At 43.8% G+C, this 21,931-nt stretch overlaps 1 protein-coding gene across 8 annotated transcripts in view; it reads right to left on the reverse strand.

Moving 5' to 3' along the window:
* BCL2L11 (BCL2 like 11) overlaps positions 1–20,037 on the reverse strand; it is a 46,566-nt gene extending 26,529 nt beyond the window's left edge. For 2 of the 8 annotated variants that reach the window (XM_067533039.1, XM_067533046.1), the window contains exons 1-2: positions 19,907–20,037; positions 18,172–18,591 (exon numbers count right to left, since the gene is read on the reverse strand). In XM_067533039.1, coding sequence (XP_067389140.1) covers positions 18,172–18,577 — 406 coding nt within the window. In that variant the 5' untranslated portion in view covers positions 18,578–18,591; positions 19,907–20,037. Of the gene's footprint in view, positions 1–18,171; positions 19,335–19,906 lie in introns of those variants that run through there. The other 6 variants (XM_067533043.1, XM_067533042.1, XM_067533041.1 and 3 more) reach the window with 6 other exon arrangements.
* Between the last annotated feature and the right edge of the window lie 1,894 nt (positions 20,038–21,931).

The following is a 21,931-nucleotide window of genomic DNA, read 5'->3' on the forward strand; positions in this document are numbered from 1 at the left end:
GTGCGTTTGCTGCGTGGAGCCACCCAGGTCAGCTGGGAAGATGTGACGTGAGCTCTCTGTGCCGAGCAAACAAAGTGGAATTTCAAAAATTCCCAGGCCTTAAAGGGGATGGGGTGGATGCCTGTGTACCTGGGTGCAGGGCAGCGGAGTTTGAACTGCTGACCAGAGAGGTCAGGATGGGCATTGAGAGACACCTGTTGGAGGCCATTTACGATGACATAACCGAGCACAATGTCTACACTGACACTTTGTCGATATAACTTTGCCGCAAAAAGCTCTACGCCTCTCATCAAGGTGGCTTTATTTTGTTGGCGGAGAAGGAGAATTTTGTTGGTGGAAGGAGCATTGTAGCATATACACCTCTCCAGTTTTGTCAATGAAAGCTGACTTTTGTCGACAAAACTCTGTAGTATAGACAAAGCTTTGGTCAAATAGTACTGAAATGTCCGATAATAAAGAAAAGTCTCATTTTTGTCAACCTAGAAGTTAAAGTAAGTTGGGAGGGGTTTGAGGGGGAAGGGGTTATTTATTTCTATCTGGACATATATATAAATATTTCACAAACTGAAGAACTATTCATTCCTCTTAGTTACAGAATTTTAATGTGTTGCTTTTATCAAGCATTTTAACATAAAAACTAGATCCTAGAATAAAGCACTGCCCCTAAAAGGATGCTAATACATAACATATATATATATATATTTTTTTTTAAATTTAATTGACAACTGTGTTACTCATTTTAAGAAACAATTTAATGTGAACATAAAACCATCACAATTCTGAAACACTTTAGTGAGAGAAAGTAACAGCTTTTAACATAGACAAGTCTGTGCATGTCACACTGGACAACATAACTGATGCTGACTGTCACAATCTGGGTCTAGACACCCCAGGATAGAGAACAGGGGATCTGAACCCCAAAGAATAAGCATCTGAATCAACTGATTGTATACTATATTATTGTACTATAAAAGCATATTGAGTAAGATTATACAAAAACTGGTGACACTGGTCATGAATATCACTGAGTGATGCACGTACGGGATGTGTGTAAAGAGTTATGATATATATTGGAAATATGTTCTTAAAATATGTTTTGGAGGCAGAGAGGAGACAAGGCTGCCTTGGACAAAGGACTGTGCATTTACCTATCTGGGCTTTGTAAGCCAGAGTCAAAGAAAGCACCATATACATATGAGGTAACTGAAGCAATCAAGCAATGAAGGAAACAGCTTGGTGAGCTCACTGGGGAGCACTCTGGAATCTGAACCCTCGTGATTTTCCTGGCCCCTGAGACAAAGACAATGGACTTTGCGAGATATAAGGGGAGCAAAAAGACATTCTAGTTCTTCAGCAACCTTTGATTCTGTGAGTGCTGGATCCTCTAGCCTCCTGAAGGGCTGGAGGTGCTAATAGCTTGCTGGAATTAAGTTTTAGGCACTAGAAAGCATGTTTTATTTTGTTTCATTTTTAACCATTTTTTGTTTCTATTCTTTCTGCTTAGTACCACTTAAATATATGTTCTTTATTAATAAACTTACTCTTAGTTTTACCTCAGTGCTATGTTTAAAGGTGAAGAGTGTACCCACAGAGAGCCAGGCTGGTCTGTACATTCTCTCTTTGAAGGCAGCACGCTTTTAATTTCTGTGAGTGTCCAGTGAGAGGGACTGGATGCTGCACAGAGACGTCTCTGGGGAACTCTGGCACTTGAGGCGGCTGGTGAGGCAGACAGACTGGTATGGCAGGGAGTGAACACAGTCTAAACTCCCGGACAGCTCTCCCTTGCTGAGGCAGAGAGAGTTTTGAGTGCCCTGAGAAGAGCATCACACTGAGATAGTATGTATTAACTGGAAACATACGCTCAGAATTTAAGCAAGCATGATAAAACTTTTTTAAAAGAGCATTACACGAACTTGGCTAAAAAACCTAAAAGGAATCACAAGGGAATACACATAGCTTCCAATCTCAAAACATTCAAAGGATTAGTAAGGCAGTAAAAGCAAAAAAAACAAAAAATCTAAGTAAGTATCTGGCTCCAGTCTTGCTGGAAAATTTATTTTTGAGCCAATCTAGTATTTGCTTGGCTCAGATAAATATTTTGTTTTCGAGTTGCAGTAGTGAAAGACTAGTACCAATCAACCTTCATTGTGAAAGTCTTATTAGGCCCAATTTTATTTATTTTGTTAGCTGCTGAATTTCATTCAGCAAAGTCCTCATGATGTTTGTTGGGAACATTTTGGAACCAGGAAAACAACTCAAGGGAGGATGTGCAGAATAAACACCAACCAACATGAGCACAACTGACCTAAGCAATTGTCTTTCCCAGAAGATGTAGTTCCTCAATGCTAAAGAAAAATCAGCTTTTCAGCCCCATGTTAAAACATGCAGATCAGATACCATAATTTAACAGTTTTTAACCAGCTACATAGCTACCACATTAAAAGAAACTATGGTGGGAGAAAGGAGGGTTCAGGAAAAGAAAAAGCAAGAAAAATGCTGTATTCCTAGGACCACTTTAAAAGGGACATCAATGGGATAGTAAAAAACCTAATGGGAGAAGAGGATATACATCTCTCTGTTCCAACACCCTTCCCCCAGAGGATGTGTTGGGAGCCTTTATTTATATAGGCTTCCAATGATAAAAGCTCAGCAATTCAAGAAATTAGTATCATGGTTAGGTGGCTGAGAGTGAAATCAAACTGAGGTTTTCAGAAAGGACTTTCTGTGGTGCTGCCAAATCACAAAATCAGAAGTGTCAAGTCATAATTAGCCCTGCAAGCAGGCAGAGATCAACTCTCAACATTAATTTAACACTTGCTAGCCACCAAATAACTTTCACCATCATCGCACAGGAGCTGTACGAGTCATATCATGACACACTTCAAAACACAGAGTGTATCTATTGTTGTGGGGGGTGGGGAGAAAAAGTAACCTATTCCTCAAGAAACTGCTTTTTTGTCTGATCACCCACCGATAGGTATAATATATTCTGTTTTCTGCAAATTAAATCATGACCTATGCAACTTTCAAAAGCTGGTATTGAGCACTTCTACTCTGAGCACCTGTCTACACAGGAGATTTTTCCAGTTATACTGATATAACTCAATTGTATGGGTACTCTTATTCCAGGGTAAGAGTAGCTCCTTTGGCTTAGCTGAAACTGCTTCCAAAGCAACATAACCCCCCTCCCCCCAAGACAGACACTGTTATACTGGAACAACAATGTCCTCGGGGGAATTATACCGGTATAACTACATCATTTAAATTCACACCTTACTTCATGCTGGGATAGCTTCCCTGCTTAGACAGTTCCTAAGGCCAATAGCCGGCCCTTAGCTGTAAAGCTATTGGGTCCGTTACTGCCATGTAAACACTAACCCAGGATTTGGATAACAATCCTTGTTTTCCAACAGATCTAAAGTCAACAGACAACTTATGGAGAAACTCTGAGGAACACTGTTCACGCTTACTTTTATGTCTTCTCTTTTTAGTGCCTTTTTTAAAAAAAACCAAACCAAACAACCTTCATGAGGACAAATGCAAACAACTGTATGGAAACAATACAGTCGCTTAAGAATTCATATGCTTCTTCTGCACTTATTCAGCACTTAAGTGATTCCTGACATGAACAATCATTGCTGTGATGAGAAGGTATCAGATCAGAAAGTGGCTATGACTTCAGGGAAGGAAAAAGCAGCACGAGCACAACCCGAGAGAAACATCATTGTTTATTACGAAGTGTCCCTAAGCAAAAGGAGACACAAAACACACAGTGTTTTTCAGTTTTCCATAAGGCATCAGCTTCTTTTTTTAGAAGGCACAGATGAAACAATATGCCCTGTACCATCTCGCATTTGTTTACAGTTTGCCTTCCGTTCTTCCCCCAAGAAATGCATGCCGTTTTCAGGCTCTTCTTCCTCAATCTTAGGGTTTTTGTTTTGTTTTTACTTAACTCGCATAAGCAGTTATACAGATACAGTCTATTTTCAATTCAGTGGGCAACTGTTAAAGTTTATTACCCAACATACTTTATAGATATTTATTTTTGCAGTTTTTAAATAAGCACTGAGGTTAAGAAGGAACCTCAGCTAAGTAAAAAAAAAAAAACCACATAGTAGGGTTTTCTTCTAACCGCCGCTCTTTCAGCCCATGAATGCAGGCTACTTGTCCAGTGATGTCCAACTTGTGGCCCTCACAGCTCTAAATCATTGCAATGAATGTGGGAATTTGGGTATTTTTATGATTTAACACACATCTCTGGTTCCCTCAGGACTTTGCATTACTATGTACTGAGGGCTGTTCCAAAAAACGAACTTCATCGGTATAGCTATGTTTCCCAGGGGTGTGAAAAATCCACACCCGAGACACATAGCTACACCGACCTACTCTAGTGTTGACAGTGCTATGTTGACAGAAGAATTCTTCCATCAATGTAGCTACCGCCTCTCGGGGAGGTGGATTAACTATACTGACGGGAGAAACCCTCCCACTGGTACAGACAGTGAATACTCTTAAAATACAACAGCGGCCTGCAGACATACCCGAAGTGTAAAGGGAAGAGATGAGGGTGTTTGACTCCCGTAGAAGACTGTTAATAACTCATCTCCAACCAAACTGAATAAAGTCAACATATGTGAATGGAGTATCCAGACGAGGCAATGGAAACCCCAAAGGCCAAGGCAGAACAGAGGAAAGCCCTGAGCTGGAGAACAAAGGACAAAGGTGTCATGTGGTGTGGCTGTGTTTAGAGCTGAGCTCTCAGAACAGAGGGGGGCTCTCACCCAGCACTAAAACAAAGAAATGGAGACAGAGAAAGGAATCAAAGATGGTTCCTACAGCAGCAAGGCTTAAGGGAGCTCTGACTTTAGCCAGTCTGATCTCTGGCTTAGCCTTTGCGTCTCTATGCTAGCCTAGGCACTTTCTGATTCTCTATGCCAGGGGACTAATACATTATTACCTTGGTTTGAGAAGGCTGCAAATACTTACTGCAGCATTGTGCCCTGAAGGGGTAGACCAAGTCTCATGCAGGAGTCTGGCTGGGCTAGGCAGGCTGCCGAGAGTCACAGAGAGAAACAGGGACAGCTTGGGCCCAAACGCCCAGTTTTGGGGTCAGACAGGCCACTGGCCTGCAGCTATGGAAATGTGTGGTTCCTTGGGGTCCAGCACACGAAAGGGGTCAGACGAGGGCACAGCCCAGATCCTGTGGATCTGGGACAGTTCCCAATTTCTGCCCAAGCCCAAATTAAGGGCTGCTCTAAATGGTGCCAGCTCAGTGATCTACTAAGGGATGGACACCAGCTACATACAGACAGCTAGAATGTAATGTGCTCCCACCAAGAGAGACGTAGGAACCGGGTATCCCAGCTCTACCGTCGCTGGAGACTTTCCACAGATGGAGATAATCCCCAGCAGGGGAACGTATAGGGGCACGAGCAGTACAGAGGGAGAAGAACATGCCACAACGTATTAATTATGGCCCCTGGACCGTTTTGAAATAATGTATTTGGCCTTCGGGCTGAAGAGGTTTGATACCACTACTCCAGCCTCTGGGAAAGGAAATGAAAGCTACTGAGCAAAGGAGATAAAAGTTTTGCCGTAAACATTTTGGGAAATCTGTTAAGATTCCCTTTGCTTGATGCCACGTGTGTATGACAATCCCAAGCAGTCACATTAATTTAGGGACAGGGCTTAAAATCAGCTGTGAGACTATAACAACACTAATAATGCATCTTATGAAATGCAGCTGGTGCCTGGATGCTTTGTGCTGTCAGAGTATATTGTCCATTTGCATTTTATTAGAAGCCAGGCAACAAAGCTATAACAAACTACTTCCATCAACTTGCTAACTTAGCCCTTTGAAAACTCTCAGACAGATAAACGAATACTTAGAAAACATATCTGTAGTCTAGGAAACATCAGGGTCCCTACTCTTATTTTTTTTGTTGTTCGTTTTTGGTTTTGGTCTTGTAGTGGTGTTTGCAAAACACAAATATCAGTATGACACTAGCCTGTGTTACACATGCAATTTATAGAATAGGAAGCTCTTTTGAACCTGTAAAGGTATGGCCCCCTGCTTGTTAACCGAAGTGTATTTATTTCAACACATTTAATAAACGAATCAATCTGAAGCATGAGATGCATGTACAAACACAAACAAAAAGAGGAACCACATCCCCATTAAGGGCATTCACAAACACCCATGTAAAACTTCTCCCACCCTCCCATCTGTCCTCCTCCCACTTGGGCATATGCAGTGAATGGAGAGTTAGCCTGGCCTATGGTTAAATGAGTGTGGAACCGAGAAGGGTTTTTAAATCTGCTAACAAGGAGTTACCTATCCTCAGTAACTCCTGTTTCCCAAACCCATTCCCTCCACAAAACAGCAGTGTTTGAGTTGTGTTCTTAGCCATGCAGCATTGGAAAGTTTTCTGAATCAACAACTGGCAGGTCAGGCTTACACAAGAGTCTTTAGAGCCAGACATCCCACAGACTGAAGGGATAAATAATTCACCCAGCATCTAACTGTCCTTCAGATCATTATCTCCAGGAGCCCAATATGCAACTGGGCTCCAAAGCAGTAGGCAGTAGGAAGCGATAGTGAGGCTGGGGGATAAGTAACCCCCTTATCCGATTCTTGAAGTCCCCACTGTAGAAAAGTAGTTCATAATGAGGTCCTTGCAAGCTAAAGAACCCTGCTAGTTAAACAGTGAGCAAAGCACTGCCCTCCTGAAACCCGCAACTGCTCTTGATACCATTTCAAGTGAATAACAACTCATGGGATGTGAACCAGTCATCCCATAACAGCCCTACAAAGTTCTGATAGTGCCACACTGCAGATATGAACCATAGAGGCTGAAAATCCTGTAGCAGGGCAAATCTTAAAATGTTACAAATTAGCTAATATTCAGAACCAGACTGGATTCCCAGCCAAAATGACTGAATAGCCTGTGGCCCAGGTAGCATGACTCTCCTCTCTCCAATTTGCTTGATTTTCTGAATGGTCTAGTTTAGCCTAACTAGTAACGAACAGCTCTTTCCACATACAGGGCCATACAATTTAAGTTCCCCAGTAGAGCTGCAGACAAAAAGACAAACAGTAGCGAAGGTCCAAATTAATACTGGTCAGAAAACTGGGATTTAACCAAAAAGCCTCTTGTCTTTAGGGGTGGGGTGGGGGGAGAGAGAAAAAGAAGGTATTAGTGCCTGCAACTCCGAGATACACATCTCAAAGGGCAGGTCCATAGTTCTATCCCCCAACAAGACACTAGAGTTACACAAACAGGAATGTCTCCAAAATGAGAAAGACTTTGCCAGGTCTTGGCTATGAATCTGAGACAGCCAAGGATGCCCTGTGGGAATGCTTAAGTGTCTCTTAGATTTCCTTAAACAGGTGCATGAACTCCTCTCTCTCTCTCGTCTTTGGGAATGCGTTAAACCCCAAGGAACCCTGAATTCCAGCTGAACTAATGAGCCAAACACAGGCTGTTCTCACAAAGGGATAGCATACGACACGATCCACTCTGGAAAGAGAGCTCACGCCAAGGAAATGCTGACAAACTATTACTGCAACAAGAAGGTGCTGATCAAAGCATTACATATCTAATCATTCATATCTACAACACTTCACAGGGTACTGAACGCTCTTTTCTTGGTTTAAAAACATACCGCATATTGAAACAATTGCCCTTTAAAGTGAAAGGATAATCACTGTGGCTCTGTATGTACAGATTAGATTAAAGCAAGTGCCATGAATTACATGAAAATCTGACACTCTTTAAGAGGTGTCAAGTTTTAAGCTATACTATAAAATAGACCCATGACAATTCTACTTCCAGAACTGACAGGAGAGTACCACAGGCTCAGTTCTAAGGACAGTGCTGAGTCTTTGGAGTGACCTCCATGAAGACTAAGGGTGAGAAACTGACCCAGGATCAGCTGCAGAATAGGGAGCTCATAAAATGCTGCTACTTGGTAACAGAGCAGCAGGGTGGAGCTGTTAAGCAGTCGACAGACTTGTACATGGTTCTTCCAGCACCAACGATTATGACCAAGCAGCTGCCTCCATAGTCCTGAATTGCCAGTCAGTCCAATAGCCCATTCCTGCTTATGGCAAGTGAACTGATCATATATGAGAAAATTAACTTTTAACTTGCTTTTCCTCAGTCACTTCTTCAGATAGTCAGTCAAACACAGCCAGACTTCCCCCCCCCCCCTCTGTCACTCACACACACACACACACACAGACCCTATAAAACTAGTCAAGCTACTCCTCCTACAGACGGGAAAGAGGAGATATCGTGTTCCTAATTTTAGGTAGTTGGGAGGTGCTCAGATACTATGGTAATAGAGACTCTGTAAGTAGACAGATACCCAAATCTACCCCTCACCTCTGGAACTCTGGTAAGCACTCAGCACAAACTAACTGCTTCATAATTTAACATTTAATTGCTATGAAGCTGGAGGAAATGCAGTCTAATCAAAGATAGTTAATTTTTATTTCAAAACCAAAATATGAATTCTAAATGTCAAAAGCAACCAGTAGCAACCTACTGTATGCCTGAATTTTGAGTTGAGAGAATATGGCACTTCGATGTTTGCAGTGAATAAAAAATTAACATTTTTCTATTTTCCAGGAGGGTCTTTTGAATGGCTTGCCGTTCCAGAAGCTTTTGTCCACTACTTCTGAATAATCTAAATATATATACACAGACAGAAAAAGTTTCACAGCAACAGCTCATTCCCATGAAACATTAGGTTCTGTACAGCACAATTATAAAGGGAACCGTAAGGGCTCTATGAAGAGCACATCCATTATGTATTATAAGGCAGCATAGGTAACAATGCCTTTAGTTAAGGATGCCCAACACTTTCCATTATAGGACCCTGTTTTCAGTTGCTTATAGCTTTGCTAGTCTAACTGATCAGGCTGACATATTTCATGCTGCATCTGCCCCGGCCAACCTTTATTTTTTTTAAAATAAAGTTTCAGCTAAGTGACTCTGCTAATTCTAAGAATGAGATTAGGGAAATATATGCCATTTTGCTCATGTTAAAATAATTCTTACAACTTTTTCGCTGAGAAACTCTAGCACTGTGATACTTTGTAGGAGGGAATTTACATTTGGTATGCGGAAAGGGTGCCCTGGGGCCTTCTGCCAGCCCCATGAAATACAGCCCAAATTTGGCCAAAATAAAGTTCTGACAAATCTCAATTAGGATTGGAAGGGATCTCAGGAGGTCACTAGTCCAACCCCCTGCCCAAAGCAGGGCCAACCCCAACTAAACCATCCCAACCAGGGCTTTGTCAAGCCGGGCCTTAAATACTCTAAGGATGGAGATTCTACCACCTACCTAGGTAACCCATTCCAGTGCTTCACCACCCTCCTAGGGAAAAAGTTTTCCTAATATCCAACCTAGACCTCCTCCACTGCAACTTGAGACCGTTGCTCCTAGTTCTGTCAATGCCTAGCAGAGACTTGTTAGTTGGCAGCTAAATTCTCCAAAGATGCCATCTGCACTGAGCATGCTTGAGCCCATCCCAGCTCCTATAAGGCACATGGACTGCCCGTGTGCCACCCACACAGAACAACGAAGCATGCTCCTTGCCATGGATGTAAGGGCTGACCAGGACTTTTCTGGCCGCTGGGGTGCACAGTGGCACTAGAACTAAGTGCAGGTAGACTCTCTCTCATACACTTGTAATGCTCCCCAAGGTGCTGGTACCCAAGCAGCAAAAAAGAAGCTGCCTGACTCAAATGCAAAGGGATGAGGAACCAGGGGGGAGGAGGGATGCTGGGGAAAAAATAGGAAAAGGAGGCAGAAGAGAGAAATGTGGGTAGGAGCTGGGGAGGGGAGTATGCAAAAGTCCATAATGGGGCGGAGAGGCTGATGCAGAGGAGAGCAGCCACAGTTTTACAAAAATGTGGGGGGAACCCAACGTATTTAAAGAAAGATGGAGAGTGAGCTAAGGGAGCGCCTAGTAGGTGAAATACTGAAAGAGAGAGTTGCAGGGAGCCAGGCCATGTGTGATGGCATAGTCAAGGAGGGGGATTCAGAGGATGGAGAAGAGGGAGAATTGTGGATCACTGGAGGCCAGGAGCACACAGCATTCCTCCTCCAGCCCCATAAACCACTAAACCCAACTATTTATGCTAACTGGACTGCTCCTCTCTACTCTCTCTCTCTACTGGAAAACATACCCTGAATCAGAACACCCTATAACTATGCTGTTTTGCAATGACTTAGTACCCCACACTCTATACAACCATAAAGAATGAGATAAATACCCAGAAAACATCTCAATCCTCCCATGCATAAATATTTTTCACAACCGTCAACCCTTTGATTTAATTAGGGAAGGAGCAGATGTTTGTTTCACCATTAAACTGGCCTTTTTTGCTTTAATAGTTTTCTATAACAGCTTGAGTCCTCCCTGCCCCCCATGTTGGCCTTTATACATAACTCCTTGTCACCTCCCCCTCCCAACAACAAACAAATCTGGTGGTTATGCAAGTGTTTACAGTATCTGTTTTTCTTATTTTCACATACAGATTGCAGCTTCCTTTGCTAGAGAGTGAGCAGAACTATTTAATTCAGAAGTTATCAAAATTCTATACCTCTTCTATATCCTCCTCTGGTTGGGAGGAAAACATGCCAAATTTGAAATAACATAGGAGAAACTAATTTCAAATGACAATGCGCAACACTCACATTTACATAATCCATATGCTTTTACAAAACACACCACAAACCCTGTAGCTAATCAAAGGTTCCCTTGCTTATGCAGTAATTTGTTTTTCAAAAACAAGATAATTCTTCATTTAAAAGATAAGTAGAATGATTACACATATTAGGAACTAATGACCTGAAAACTGGTTTAAAATACATGTGAGCACAACAACTTTTTGTGATGTTTTGTTCTCTCAGGTCATTTTATCCTGTGTTCTCTCACATGGAACCCACTAGCCTTTCTCTTTCCTTATTTTGGAATAAGGTCACAGCCTTCTCCATGCTTTTGACCCTGTACATAGTTACTTTACTTCAACTTCAAAAGTGCCACTTCCTTCAAGATCACCAGCATGGAACCTTTCCCAGATCTTAGTCAAAAACCCAGTCCAGTTTAAATTACATAAAAGCAAAAAATGCATTCACATCATGAGAAAAATAAAAGTATCATAAAGCATAGGCTGTAAGAGGACATAAAAAGTAAAACAGCAAAAGCTGTCTCTAAGATTTAAAGTACAGAATATTACCACAGGATTACCTATACAATAACCCTGGTCTCTGATAGCATGTCAAGACAGTACTATCCATACGAGTGCCATTTTGTCAGAGAAAGTGCATGGAACCATGGAAAATATAGCCCCAAAATAGTGAGCATAAGAACGGCCATACTGGGTCAGACCAATGGTCCATCTAGCCCAATATTCTGTTTTCCAACAGCAGCCAATGTCAGATGTTTAAGAGGGAATGAAGAGTACAGTGGATGACTCCTTTCATCTGAATGAGTAATTTACAAAAAAGATTTAATTTCACATCTGTGAAGTCCAAATACACAGAACCTGGTTTTCCTCCTTGCCCCATTACTTAGACGCCTTATTAAGTTTTATGCTCCTAGTATTCTTTTCCCCACCCACTCCAATCTTTGATCATCTTCACAGAATTTTTTCATTGTCCTGACACAGCTAAAGTCATGGCTGTATCTTCATTATTTGCTCTCTGGCATACACCACCTTTTTGCAGAAAATCCTTATTAACTATCCTTGTGCCACAACTTGATTACATCTTGTAACCTCACAACTATTTTCACTCAGGAAAGTCTTTTGCTGCCTAAAGGCCATTATAAATCTCGTTTCAGAAACATTTTTGTAAATTTTAAATGCAAAATAATTTCTTGGTCTGTTTTACAATTTTAAGGGTTTATATTCCTCTTTATACAAGGACCTAATGGCAATTCTACTCATCTTACATTTAAGGTTGCAGACATAACCCTCATAATTTCTTCCCTGTGAGGGTGGGGAATTTGAAATCCCCTTTGCATTTTATGCCCAGCTTCTCTGCTCCAATCATACTCTTTAGGCCCTGGTTTACACTTAACCCACGATTCGGAAGGTCTGTTCATTTGGAATAACAGCCTGTCTAGCCTCCTTTCACCATTCAGAGCAAATCAAGGTAAGGAACATTTTAGACTGCCCTATACCACTTCTAAACATTTCTTCAATCGTAAAAATAGAGTATTGTAGCAGCAAACAGGGATTGCTGCTGTGTAATAATTCAGCGTGGATACAAGTATGTGTTATACCAAATTGCACCCTTGGCAGGCATGAAAAAAATCTGTTTAACACAACCTTGCTGCTATTAGATTTAACGGCAGCTTTCAACTGTGAATCATGAAATTTTGTTTCATTGCCTGGGTAATTGGCTAAGTGTAGGACTTTCAACATGTTTAGCCCATTCTGGCTGTAACTGGTGGAGCAGACCCAGTCTGTATCACTGGAACACTGTCAGTCTGTATTAGAATTGTACTTAGTGTTTGCCATTATAGAGAATGTCCAACAATGAAAAGAACTGAAAGCAATATTACTCATGAAATCATCTTCTGAATTAGTTGGCTTTCTACATCACACCCTGTCTGTAAGTTTATTATCCCTCAAAAAAGATCTGAACAAAAAATATGAAAAGTGAGACAGTATCTATTACGGTCAGACACATGGCTCTTCCTTATAAATTACTGACACACTGGGCTTAAAACGTAATGCCTAAAGCCACCTGAGAAATGCAGGTATCTAGCATAACCATTCACTATGTGTCATTCTTACTTATATGATTGTCTCTTAGCTACCTGTAAGAACATCTGGGGGGGGAGAGGTGAAATCAACAGAAAAAAAAAATAAAACAGGATGCGAACCTCATCCGGGCTCCGGACCCTGCTTACCAGGTAAAGGGGCTCTGCAGGTGTGCCAGAACTGGCTGGTGGAGAATTTCCCAGGTGCATGAACTGAGGAAGACAGCTATAAATTGTTTTCTGAGGACCCCCAGCAAGCTCCAGCACAGGAGGTGCGTTGGGTCAGGAAGGGACATACTAGGAGTGGGAGAACAGTCCCTGGAGCTTGCAATAAGTATGGGGACCTTCAGGTGTCAAGATCTGTGGAGCAGAACATTAGTAGCCTGTGCGGCGTGCGCTGAAAATCAGAGCTACTCTCAGACCTGCCCCTCAAAGTCATTGCAGTCTCTGCAGAAGCCCAGCATACAGAAGCATAGAATTGGCCCTAAGCCACCTTAGCCCTACACTCCCCCCAGGATGCAAGATCTGTATCGTGCCTCTAAGAGACATACCTCAGCATCTCATCCTTGATGTTGAAAATATCTTAAGTAAGTCAATGTTAGGAAAAGCTTACTTTCCTTCAACGCACATCTCCAAACCGGGTTAGCCTAAAAATTCCTAATTGGTTTTATTGGCCTTGCTGAAGAGTAGAAGCACCTTCTAGTGTGGTACTATTTCATTTGTTGCTGTTTTGGGTATTTATATTTTGGTGGAAGAATTACACAACAAACAGCTTTATAACATAAACCCTACATTGAAATATACAGGAAAAAGGCATACCTAACCTTAAAGGTGTCCCCTAAAATATACAAAAACTTCAAAACAAATTACTAGGAGTTGTTACATTCTCTTTCCTATTTCAGGGATCAACGCCCAACATGCTGTTGACACCAACATGTACAACACAGCTCACAAAGATAAGAACGTTGGTGATATGCACTGTAGTGAAAAATATAATCTTAGGTCACAGTCCTCCAAGACTTATGCATATGCTCAATTTTACTCACAATGAGTAATCCCACTGAATTCAAAATTAAAAACACATGTTTATGTCTTTGCAGGACTGGTGCCTTACAAAGTTTATGACTTACAGAAACCTGCAGTATATAATCAGGACATTTTATAAACACCAAAAAAGATCATTCATACAAATATTTTTTCACTGAGAACTTCTAGAATGCTAACACCATGTAATGTACCCTAAAGGACCCTGAATATTCCTTTCAGAATCCTTACTACATACAATATATAAAACCAACAAGACACATCCAACAGCACATTGCCAAGGCAACAGAGCAAAGCTGAAGTTAGGAAGGTATGCAGCAACAGTGAGCAATGAAGGATTATCTGCCTGGTTCCTTTAACTGCTCACAGCTATTCCTATCATTTGGAGTCCTTGAGATTGTTTTTAAAAGGAGCTAATTGATATAAAAAAAGAAGTACTGTTTTGGTGTGCTAGCTAGACTCCACTGAAACTCACTTTCCAGTTTAATGTTTTTTTATTTGTGAATATATACATAGGACAAATTACCAAGGTCTGATCCATACTGTTATAGCTGTTCAGTTGGACCCTTAACCATTATTTAATTTCCTCTTTCATAAAATCCATTTTATAACATTACAGAAATATGAAGTTACTTTATAAAAAAAATAGTTTATAATAAAGTTTTACATTTATAAAGTATTCCTGATTCTGGCCACTGGCCTGATATTCAAGTATATATTCAATTCAAGAAGGAGATTGATAAATTGGAGAGGGTTCAGAAAAGAGCCATCAGAATGATTAAAGAATTATAAAACATGCCTTACAGACTATAGATTCAAGGAGCTCAATCTATTTAGTTTAACAAAAAGAAGCTTAAGAGGTGATAATCACTGGGAACAAAAATATTTAATAGTAGACATTTCAGTCTAGCCAAGAAAGGTAGATCATGACCCAATGAAGTTCAAGCTACATAAATTCAGACTAGAAATAAGTTGTAAGATTTATAACACTGAGTAATTAACCATTGGAACAATTTACCAAGGGTCATGGTGGATTCTCCACCACTGACTATATTTAAATCAAGATTGGATGTTTTTCTAAAAGATTTGCTCCAGGAATTATTTTGAAGAAGTTCAATGGCCTGAGTTATACAGGATAGATAATTACAAGTCCCTTCTGGCCTTGGAATCTATTAAACGATTTTCCTCCAGCATGGATAAAATCAATGATTGGGAGGGGGGAGGGAGGAGAGTATTAAAAAACCCAGATTTTTAAAGATGTTGTTATATAATTATATTAATTTTTTCTTTTTAAATAGAAACTTGTTTATAATGAAATCTGAATTTAACACAAAATGTTATCTCTTAAAACATTTTAAAATCAAGGGGAAAACTTCCAACTTCTGAGATCAAGCTTTATAAATAAGGCACAATGTCATAATAAATAAGCACTATCATTCACCATTTTATATACTAAAAATGTACAAATAATAAGAATCTGAAACTATTAAGCTATGCAATTATATCTATCTATCTATCTATATATATATATATATAGTTGTTGAGTTGGAGCATACTCTCCTATGAATTAAAATATTGTACCAAATCTAGCGTAAAGGCTCTACTTGGTTGTATATCAACATGTTTTAATGGTTATATCAACCAATTAAAATGCACCTTTCTTTAGAGGTAACTGAAGTACAAATGGAAAAGTTGATTAAATTGATGATTTAAAGTGAGGCTTTCCACTTGGTGAATTAAATCATGATTTCAATATTGATTTAAACTGCCTTGATTTAAATCACTCCACCCCACTTTCCCCTGGATTCCGCTGTATTAATTTCAGTTCATTTTCAAAGTTTCATAAAAGTCAGGCACCCATATTTTAAGGGCTCAATTCTATAGTTCCTGGATCAGAAAAATTCCCATTGAGTCCAATGGGATTTTTGTCTTTACAGGGACTGCAGGTTCAGGCCCTCATGACAACATTTCAGAAATGATGATCTCTTCTCTCTCTAACAAGTCTCACTACAAACTGTAAAACCAACCAGTAAGTACCTCCTTGGAAAGCACAGTCCTTGGCCTACAATAAAATGTCTTTATTACTTCACATTTCTATTCTAGTCATGTTTAAATTCCCTTACTAGTTTCTACTCAGTTTCTGACCATTTAATGTTTAGGATAGTGACCATAGCAACAATAGTAGAAGAAAGAATTAAGTAAAATAATCATTTACACAGATTTCAAAGCACATTTTATATGGGTGAAAAAAATTACTTTTCTGAAATTACAGACAGGATTTGAGTTTATTTCTTGAACGCAAAAAATGTTGTTCACTGCTAAACTATAGTTTTACATGTGGCTAGCCTATAAGCAATGTTTATTTCAAGAACCCCACTATATTTTGTCTAGCAATACCATGTATGTTCTCTCAATAAGACTGTGAAACTTGCATTAAGCTGCGGTTACTTCAATAATGCCAGAAAATCTTTCCTAAGAGAACATAACAGAAAATACTTTGTAGCTTTAACCACAACTACCTATCAAAATGTTTTCATCATGTAAAGCTTAAGTTGGTGTTTGTTATTCACCAAAGAGCATTGTCAATATGAATATGGTTAAACCATTGTCATGACTAGACATTGCCCATTTTCCACTGTGATTTGAACATTAGTATTTGTTCCTTAGAAAACTTAACTCAATTTAGCGGGAAAGTGGGACAGATGCTGCAAATGGCTTACTACAGTAATCTTTTTTTTTCCATCCCTGGATATGTGGATTCAAACCTTATCTAAAGTTACAAGAGGTTTTGGGGTTTTTTTAAGCAATCTCAAGCTGGGATACATTTTTAAAAACAAAACAAAACCAAACACACTACAGGTGAGATTTTCAAAACTGTCTAATACATGTAGTTACAAAACTCCAATTAATTTTTATGGGAAGCTTGCACCTAAATCCTCTAGTTGGCTTTGAAAAAAAAAATCTCACCCCATATGATCCATTATAAGTAACAGGCAGTCAAGACCAATCCCTGCAGTGGATTAAGGAGTAATACCAACAGGATCCAAAGTAGTCCAACCACTCTTTCCTAACCAGAAAGAAGACTCTAGAAATAAGCTTCAAAAGATGAGGGGGAAGAGAGATGGTTCTCTGGACTCCTACAAAGGCATTCCCTCGCTTGGGAAAACACACACATCTAGTAGTCTTCTCTCCACTCTAACCATAGATAACTCAGAGTCTCACACCCTACCCACCCCCCTTTCAGACCCCTGTGGCCAACGTCAAATTCACTATCTACCCAGGAAATGTAGCGAAGTGTCTTCTAAGAAAACTCAGCCAAATGGGACACAAGGCTCAGACGTCATATTGACAGGCACCTTACCAACAGGTTACACAAAGATCCTTTAAGCCTCCAGATGCATCCATGTACATTACAATTAAAAATCTGAAAATTTTAGTCAAATATTTCATAATTACTAATTTTACATGTTTTTGGGAAGAGGGGGTATAGCAAAGTATTACTTAAGCATGATGTTTCAGTGTATACCAAAATAACATTTCAGAAACTTGTTTGAAATCAGAAAACTTACAATATATTTTCCTCCTATTTTTAAAATCTGTACAGATTCACTCCATAACGTTAAAAAAAAAAAAAAGCCAGTTCAGACCAGCAAATTTCAGCCCAAAATAGGTATCTACAGAAAACTTCAAAACTCCAGAAAAAATAAGAGAATAGAAACTGAAAAGAGTTGGTTTGTAGACATCTTTTCCCCCCAATATTCTGATTAGTGGGATCTTCAGGAAATATCTAAGAACCTGTAGTAATGAAAACATCTCTCCAATCTTAGCACTGTGTTTACTATCAAGATTATGCTTATTATATTAAGCAATATGGCCTCTACATTTTATCCCTTACCCTCATTGCAACTTCCTTAGTTGGACAGACAAATCTCCATGGTAAGTTCACAAATTATTACAAATAAGAACTAACCCCTCATAGACTTTGTATCAGACATAAAATATCCAAAATACTTAGTTCACCAGAACACATTCCATGTGCTGTGAAAACCAAAGGCAGGTGGGATACATGGACCACTTTCCAATTCTTTAGAAAAGTGTTTACTAAATTTAAATCCCACTCAATCAGTTCCTGCTATTCATAAAACATAAGGCAGTCTTCAATTTGTCTTTTGTTGTTCAAAAGCTCAGACCGTTGTCACTGTATAATATACAGAATTTTGTTCTTATTGAAACATTTGTTGACTGCCTCAAGACTAACATTGAGATTTTGAAAGAAATACAATGTCCACAGGGGTATTCAGAACCTACTGAAAATATAAACCATGAGCTAAAAAGTTTCTTACCATGATCTTGCTTACCCATTGCACTTAGATAATGATTAAAGGCTTGACAAGGGGGACTTGGAGTCTGCGTGGACTTGTCACAACTCATGGGTGCAGGACTCCTGTCTGTGTCGAAAGAGAAATACCCACTGGAGGATCTAGACAGCAGTGAGGATCTTCTTACAAAGATGAAAAGTGGGGATCTGGTAGCAAAAGGACTGGGGCTAGTGGGTGGTGCAAATGGTCCCTGAGGGCTGCTGGGTGAAGAGCTGTCCCCCTCACCTGAATGATTACCTTGATACTGTGTTTGTATAGAGGTAGGGGCCCCAGGCCTAAGATGCTGAGGCTGACTTGGCCTTTCAACTGATTGAAACTGTCCCCCTTCTCTGTCGCACTCTGAATTTAGATCAGAAGGTTGCTTTGCCATTTGGTCTTTTTTTCCTGCAGAGAAAGAGGAAGACATAATAAGTAAGTGCTCCAGGCTTTATTACAATACTTTAAGATCTAATATATTTTGCAATAAATTTGCAATGTTTTTGTTTGTATTGTTAACATTCTAGTAACACCACTTATGACTTTCAATTTATATTCTTAATAGCTTTTTGAGCATTCACTTTTTCTCACACCCCAAACACAATCAAGTGCTATCAGATCTAGAGATAGTTTCCTGTCCACTGTTTCCACCCCTCCTAGGATACCTGCATGAGAAGTATCACTAGTGAAAAGCCTTTGTCCAAACAAAAGCAATTTAGTTTTAAAGGGGAACTTATTAGCAAGGCTGTTATGCTCCAAATCTAGGGGTATATGAAGTTCTGATTTAGTTAATTTAAAAAGGGAGCAATAAGCGCTGATTTCCCCAAGTCATTAAACCAAAGGACAGGACACTGTGTTGAAATGCAGGAGTAAGGAGTATTTGCAGTGATTGTGCAGGTCCTGGCCCTGTTCCCTGTTCCAGCCCCATTGTTCTTCCTAATGTGCTGATCACAGCAAGTCTGGTGGAGGTTTGGCAGCGGCAATCAGTTGTAGTAAGTGCGTCACAATAGAGTTTGTGGATTGTACGGGGCTGGCTCTGGTTCACCCCCCTCCTCGCCCTTTTAATGCTAACTCAACAAATCCTCCTTCCTACTACACACTTGGAGGGAGAGGAGAGTAGTAAAACGTCAGCTTCAGAAGCAGTGCAACTTCCCCACCCAAACAAACAAAGACGCGTCGTTTGGTGAAAAATAGCCCAAACCAGCCCCCCCCAGCCCAAACCCACAACGACAGCCGTGTGTGCACAATCTGTACATTAACCCAGCGCCGCACTTACGACAAGAGCCTCCAAACTCATCTGGGGGGATGGGAGGGGGGTCTCTGCACATTATCGCCCCGCAACCGTGGCTAGGGAAAACGCTCCGCTCCGCTCCACTTCGCTTCCTGACAAAGCGGAGCGGAGCCGCGCGCCAGCGAGCCCGAACTGGAACCGAACCGAACCGGGGCGGGGCAGAGCAGAACCCCGGGCCACTACCACCGCTGCCCCCACCGGCTCGCAGCGTCTGACCTGACACAGCCACGCCGAGCCGAGCCGTGCCAGTCCCGCCCCTGGCCGGACGCCGGCCGGCCCCCGGGTCCCCGCACTCGCCCGCTCGGAGCCGGGGTGCCCCGCACGGCCCAACAAAGGCGGCGAGCGAGGCAGCCGGGGCACGGCAGCCGCACAAAGAGGGGGCGGCTCCAGAGACCCCGGCCCGGCCCGGCCCGGCCCGGCGGCCGTGCTCACCTTCGCGGCTCCTGCCTCCTCGCCCGAGAAACGAAACGAAACGAAACGGAACCAGCGCCCCGGGGGCCGCCCGCCACAACACACGCCCCCGCCGCCGCGGGACCCCGGCCGTGCGCCCGCTGCCGGGCTCCGCTCCGCGCCACAACAGACTGCCCGCCCCGTGCCACTGCCCCCGCCCGCCCGCCGGGGGGGGGGGAGGCCGCGCCCCGCCCCGCCCCACACGCACGGCCCGCGGCCGCCGCGGCCTCCAATCCGCGCGCGGCCCAGCTCCGCCCAGCCCAGCCCAGCCCGGCGCACGGCTCTGTTTACAAGCCAGGCCCGGCCCGCGCTGCCAGCGCCCCCTCCCCTCGGGGGCGGGCCCGAGCCGCGCCGCCCGGGGTCCCCTCAGAGACCCTCGCTCACAGCCAGCGCCTCCCGCCGGGAGACCCCCTCCCCCACGCGCCCAGAGACCCGCGGCCCCCCGGCCGCACTCACCGGCCCCGCTGGGGGGTGACCGTGGGTGTCCGCCGGGCAGAGCCGCTCTCGGACACCGGGGCCTGTCCGGGCCGGGCTCCCTCAGGACCCACTTGCCCGGCGGGGCCCGAACCCACCGCGCTGCTCCCTCCGAGAGCGGTCCGGCCACTGCACCGCTCCCAGGCGGCTCGGCGGCGGGCAGCAGAGACCGCTCAGAGCCGGAGCCGCCCTGGGGAGCGGGGCAGACCGCTGGGACGCGAGCCCGGCTCGGCCCGACCCGGCGCCCCGCAGAGCTGCCCAGCCGGCATGGCGGAGTCCGGCTGCAGCCGGCGAGCCCCCTACAGGCGAGCGGGACCTGCGGGCTGGGAGCTGCTCGCCCGGCCAGGCTAGGTCGCCGCCGCCGTGTGCACACGGACTGTCCAGAACCAGCCTCCAGCCGGTGCTGCAGAGAGCGGCCGGGCGGATCAGCGCGCTGAGGGAGCCCGGCAGGCTAGCTGCAGCCCGGGCAGCGACCCCGGCTTGCCTCGGTGCAGGGAGCGCTCGCGTCCCTGCCTGCCCCCAGAGGGAGGGCGTCGGGCGTGCACCGCGGAGAGCGCGCTCGGCTTAATAACAACGCCGGAGATCCGGGCAGACGCTGTGAAGCGAAGCGATCTAGGGCCGGGCGCGGGGAAATGCTGGCCGGGCGCGGAGAGCCGGGCAGCGCGCGGCGTGAAAGAGGCAAATCCAAGGGGCGCGGTGACACCGCTCCGGCCCAGAGGCAACTGCGTCCTGCCCGAGCGCAGAGCACAGCCGGGCCAGGAGCTGGCGAAAGCAGCGCGCCGGGGCTCCCCGGAGTGCGTGTCAGAAATCGCCGTGCCCCCGGTCGCGCGAGACAGGCGAGCCCGGGGAGGGAAGGAAGGAGCCCCCACGCCCCGAAGTGTGCGGTATAGAACCGGTGGAGGGCCCCGCTGCTCCGAATTGCTGAGCGCCGTGGCTAGCGAGCTCCCGGCCGCTCGCTCCGGAAGGTGCAGTTGGACCTGAGGCGTCCCTGCGGGCCGTACACACCGTAAGCCGTGAACTAACCTGACCCAGCCGGCCTCGCCCGCTTCCCGCCCAGCGCTGCGCCCTCCAGGTCCGCCGGAGCAATCTGCCACTCACCTGCCCTCTGACAGGCGTCACATGCCTTCGAAATCTCCGCCAGCCCAGAAAATGGCCCGGGGTGGGGGGAGGAGGCTAGCCACAGGCAGCCCGCAGCAGAGCGCCAGCGCCTGTCTGTTTATCCCGGCACTGTGCACAGAGAGCCCAGACCCGCACAGCGACCAAGCCGAGCTCCCGCCCCTGGCCAAACCCAGTCGCAACGTGTCGGTTGCATCCACTAGGGCTTGCCTTGTTACGGTGCAGACGCGCCACACGGCTCACTCTGCCATGCAGCGATCGCGCCCGGGCTTCTCACGTGTGTATGTTTCAGGGGCTGAAACTGGTTTTTTTTCTCACCTCGGCAGCATTGCTGCGTCTCCTCATGTCTCCTCCCACAAATGTGAGCCAGGGGAAAAACACCAGCGGCCAGTTACGCGCTGTGTTTCGGTAACAAAC

The sequence above is a fragment of the Emydura macquarii genome, unplaced genomic scaffold (assembly GCF_026122565.2).
Source record: "Emydura macquarii macquarii isolate MOO-44397 ecotype Brisbane River unplaced genomic scaffold, CSIRO-AGI_Emac_v2 contig_3305, whole genome shotgun sequence".
In the NCBI taxonomy this organism is placed as follows: Eukaryota; Metazoa; Chordata; order Testudines; family Chelidae; genus Emydura; species Emydura macquarii.